This window comes from Pleuronectes platessa, chromosome 22, assembly GCF_947347685.1.
Source record: "Pleuronectes platessa chromosome 22, fPlePla1.1, whole genome shotgun sequence".
Classification (NCBI taxonomy): domain Eukaryota; kingdom Metazoa; phylum Chordata; class Actinopteri; order Pleuronectiformes; family Pleuronectidae; genus Pleuronectes; species Pleuronectes platessa.
The window spans coordinates 18,747,581-18,751,521 of NC_070647.1; the positions used below are offsets into that span (position 1 = coordinate 18,747,581).

General features: G+C 46.9%; 1 protein-coding gene across 5 annotated transcripts in view; it reads left to right on the plus strand.

The window, feature by feature from the left end:
• Window positions 1-610: 610 nt before the first annotated feature.
• Window positions 611-3,941, plus strand: part of tbk1 (TANK-binding kinase 1) — a 12,111-nt gene continuing 8,780 nt past the window's right edge. For all 5 annotated transcript variants that reach the window (XR_008333801.1, XM_053414719.1, XM_053414720.1 and 2 more), the window contains exons 1-7: window positions 611-677; window positions 1,297-1,402; window positions 1,883-2,023; window positions 2,099-2,228; window positions 2,327-2,508; window positions 2,783-2,943; window positions 3,018-3,128. Coding sequence is in view for 4 of the 5 variants with exons in the window: in XM_053414719.1 (XP_053270694.1) it covers window positions 1,316-1,402; window positions 1,883-2,023; window positions 2,099-2,228; window positions 2,327-2,508; window positions 2,783-2,943; window positions 3,018-3,128 (812 nt within the window). In the remaining variant the exon portion in view is untranslated. The remainder of the gene's footprint in view (window positions 678-1,296; window positions 1,403-1,882; window positions 2,024-2,098; window positions 2,229-2,326; window positions 2,509-2,782; window positions 2,944-3,017; window positions 3,129-3,941) is intronic.

A 3,941-nucleotide genomic window follows, 5' to 3' on the forward strand; every position in this document is an offset into this window, starting at 1 on the left:
CCTTCGTGTCTGAGTGATGATTGATTAAGAAACATAACTTCATATATCAAAATCTTACTGTGGAATAATGTTTACACATTATACTGTCACCTTGTGTGTACACTTAAACTGACATTGTGTTGTATTTGTGTAGAACCTTTTATACAAATACAGACAGGAACTGAGCTTTACTGTAAATTACATAAAGACTCCTGATATTAAATTAAATTGTGTAAACAATTGGACTTTATAGAAGGGAGACGTCATTCATATAAATATAATATATGTACTTAATACACTCAGCCAGTGTGATGATCAATATTAAATCAGTTTTGAGTTTCGATATTTCTGAGGACTCTAACAATCACTTTCACTTCTAGAGCTTTTTCCTTTACCGTAATAACGGTAAAGTTCTTAGTTTGATCCTTTGGATTCTAATAAAGATAATTGTTATCAAAATAATGAGGTAATGCGTATTTCTTATTGAAACATTACTCGATCCACTGATAATACTAATTTTATAATAATAATATTGACAGCTGAGTTTTAATTTGAATGTGCGCAGACTCTTGAAACTTTACGGTAAAGCACTGCCACTCTATAACCACGCCTCTTTTCCTGACTCCATGAAGTGATTGGTCCACGTGTGTCACATGACTCGTCAGAGCGGAAGTGGAGGACTGGGCCGCAGAGCGAAGGTGAGAAACAAACCGGAACAAAAAGATCGTTAAAAACCGTAAAGACGTGTTTTCACCGGCACATGACGTCACTTAGCGTCTTCACTACCGGGCCCGGGGTCTCGCGCCGTTTGATCTTGAACGTGTTCGTTAAATGATCGAGTTCACGTCATGAGACGCGAAATGAGAACACGTCATAAACACAACCCGTTCAGTGGTGAACGTTAAACACGCACAGTACGTTAATAACGTTAATCTAACGTTTCTGTAATGTGCGTGGTAATGCGTATGTGTTTGTGTGTATGTGTGTTAATGTTTGTGTTTGTATCTGCGTGTGTCTGTTTGTGTGTTCGTGCGTTTTCGTGCGTGTGTGTGTTCGTGCGTGTGTGTGTGTTCGTGCGTGTATGTATATGTTGTTGAATTAACTTTATTTAAAATCACCAGTAACAAACAAACGATGGTCACGTGATGAAACGGGAATTTCCCACTGACACAGTGACGTCACTGCGTGTCAGTTAACGACTGCACCCAAAAACAAAATATAAATGTTTATTATCTAGCATGAGAAATGGAAAATGTCAAGTTGACTGAGAACAAAGTGTGTGTGTGTGTCTGTGTTTCTCTCTCTCTCTCTCTCCAGGGAAAGCAGCAGCCTCAGGATGCAGAGCACCACTAACTACCTGTGGCTGATCTCAGACCTGCTGGGTCAGGGAGCCACGGCCAACGTGTACCGGGGTCGACACAAGGTACGAGCTGGACCGGGCTCAGACTAATCTCTGGGGAATGGTTGAGAAGTGGTGACAAAGTGCTGAGTCACACGTATAGAGAGTTTGTGGGTATCAGAGCTGACTACGTGTCAGGTGATGTAAACATGGTCACATGGTAACACGTCACTTCCTGTCTGTGCTGGCTCCGCCTTCACCTGAACTATGTGGACGATGGAATTTCCCCAAATGGCTCCGGAGCCGTCGGTTTGGTTTGAACTGAAGAACAAACATTTAACTTCAGATTGAAACATGTTCACGTTCCATCTGATTTAAACAGACACACAAACATTAATATCTCATATAAATAAATATCATTCAAAGTGTTTATATTAACACATTGTTCAGCTGACCTGCTGTAGAATAAATTAACTCTATACAATCGTATAACAACAATAACCTCATCCTTTACACACACACATTAATACTTCTCCTTCTTGTGTGATTCCTGTGGTTGTGTAGAAAACCGGCGACCTGTACGCCGTCAAGGTTTTCAACAACCTGAGCTTCCTGCGGCCGCTGGACGTGCAGATGAGAGAGTTCGAGGTTCTGAAGAAACTCAACCACAAGAACATCGTGAAGCTCTTCGCGGTGGAGGAAGAGGTCGGTGTCTCGTGGTGAAACGTGGTGAGTCTCTGGTGAAGCTGGTGTGTAACGGTCTCTTCCTCCTGTGGGCAGTCGAACACGCGGCACAAGGTGCTGGTGATGGAGTACTGTCCCTGTGGAAGTCTCTACACCGTGCTGGAGGAGTCCTCCAACGCCTACGGGCTGCCGGAGGACGAGTTCCTCATCGTCCTGCACGATGTCGGTGAGTCCATGAGACCAGGAGGAAACACCAGCTGATCATAACCAATGAGAAACGACGTGTTGTCTGTGCTGCTCTCTGATTGGCTGTGGCTCCTCCAGTGGCTGGGATGAACCACCTGAGAGAATACGGCATCGTTCATCGAGACATCAAACCAGGAAACATCATGAGGGTGATCGGGGAGGACGGCTGCTCCGTGTACAAGCTGACGGACTTCGGGGCGGCGAGGGAGCTGGAGGACGACGAGCAGTTTGTGTCTCTGTACGGGACCGAGGAATATCTGGTGAGGGACGACAGGAAGTGACACCCCCCCCCCCCCCCCCCCCGTTCGGGTCCCGTTTGTTTGAAGTTTATTGATTCAAGTTTATTAGAAAAACTTGACATAGAAAATAAATCCAAATTTAAAGAAGATACATTATAATAAAAAGGAGAATAACGGGTTTGAATTCAAAACTGCTTTAATTGAAAACTTTTAGTTAACAGACGTGAGAGTTGGAGAAAATCCCTCAGACAGATTCATGGAACGTTGGTTTCTTCTTCACGTGTTTCCTCCGCAGCATCCCGACATGTACGAGCGCGCCGTGCTGAGGAAAGATCACCAGAAGAAGTACGGAGCCACCGTGGATCTGTGGAGCATCGGCGTCACCTTCTACCACGCCGCCACCGGCAGCCTCCCCTTCAGGCCGTTCGAGGGGCCGCGCAGGAACAAGGAAGTGATGTAAGAGCTCGACAGGAAGGAGAAGCCGCTTGTTCAGAGACATGAAAGTGACGGAAGACGTTTGTTTGTCTCAGGTATAAAATCATCACAGAGAAACCGTCCGGGACCATCTCCGGTCACCAGAAGTCTGAGAACGGGAAGATCGAGTGGAGCACGGAGATGCCGGTGTCCTGCAGTCTGTCCAAGTAGGAGCTCGTCCTCTGTGTCTCACTGATGTCCTTCTGCTCTCGTCTCTGTGTCTCACTGATGTCCTTCTGCTCTCGTCTCTGTGTCTCACTGATGTCCTTCTGCTCTCGTCTCTGTGTCTCACTGATGTCCCTCTGCCCTCGTCCTCTGTGTCTCACTGATGTCCTTCTGCTCTCGTCTCTGTGTCTCACTGATGTCCTTCTGCTCTCGTCCTCTGTGTCTCACTGATGTCCCTCTGCTCTCGTCTCTGTGTCTCACTGATGTCCTTCTGCTCTCGTCTCTGTGTCTCACTGATGTCCCTCTGCCCTCGTCCTCTGTGTCTCACTGATGTCCTTCTGCTCTCGTCTCTGTGTCTCACTGATGTCCCTCTGCTCTCGTCTCTGTGTCTCACTGATGTCCTTCTGCTCTCGTCTCTGTGTCTCACTGATGTCCCTCTGCTCTCGTCTCTGTGTCTCACTGATGTCCTTCTGCTCTCGTCCTCTGTGTCTCACTGATGTCCCTCTGCTCTCGTCTCTGTGTCTCACTGATGTCCTTCTGCTCTCGTCTCTGTGTCTCACTGATGTCCTTCTGCTCTCGTCTCTGTGTCTCACTGATGTCCCTCTGCTCTCGTCTCTGTGTCTCACTGATGTCCTTCTGCTCTCGTCTCTGTGTCTCACTGATGTCCCTCTGCTCTCGTCTCTGTGTCTCACTGATGTCCTTCTGCTCTCGTCTCTGTGTCTCACTGATGTCCTTCTGCTTTCGTCCTCTTTGTCTCACTGATGTCCTTCTGCTCTCGTCTCTGTGTCTCACTGATGTCCCTCTGCTCTCGTCCT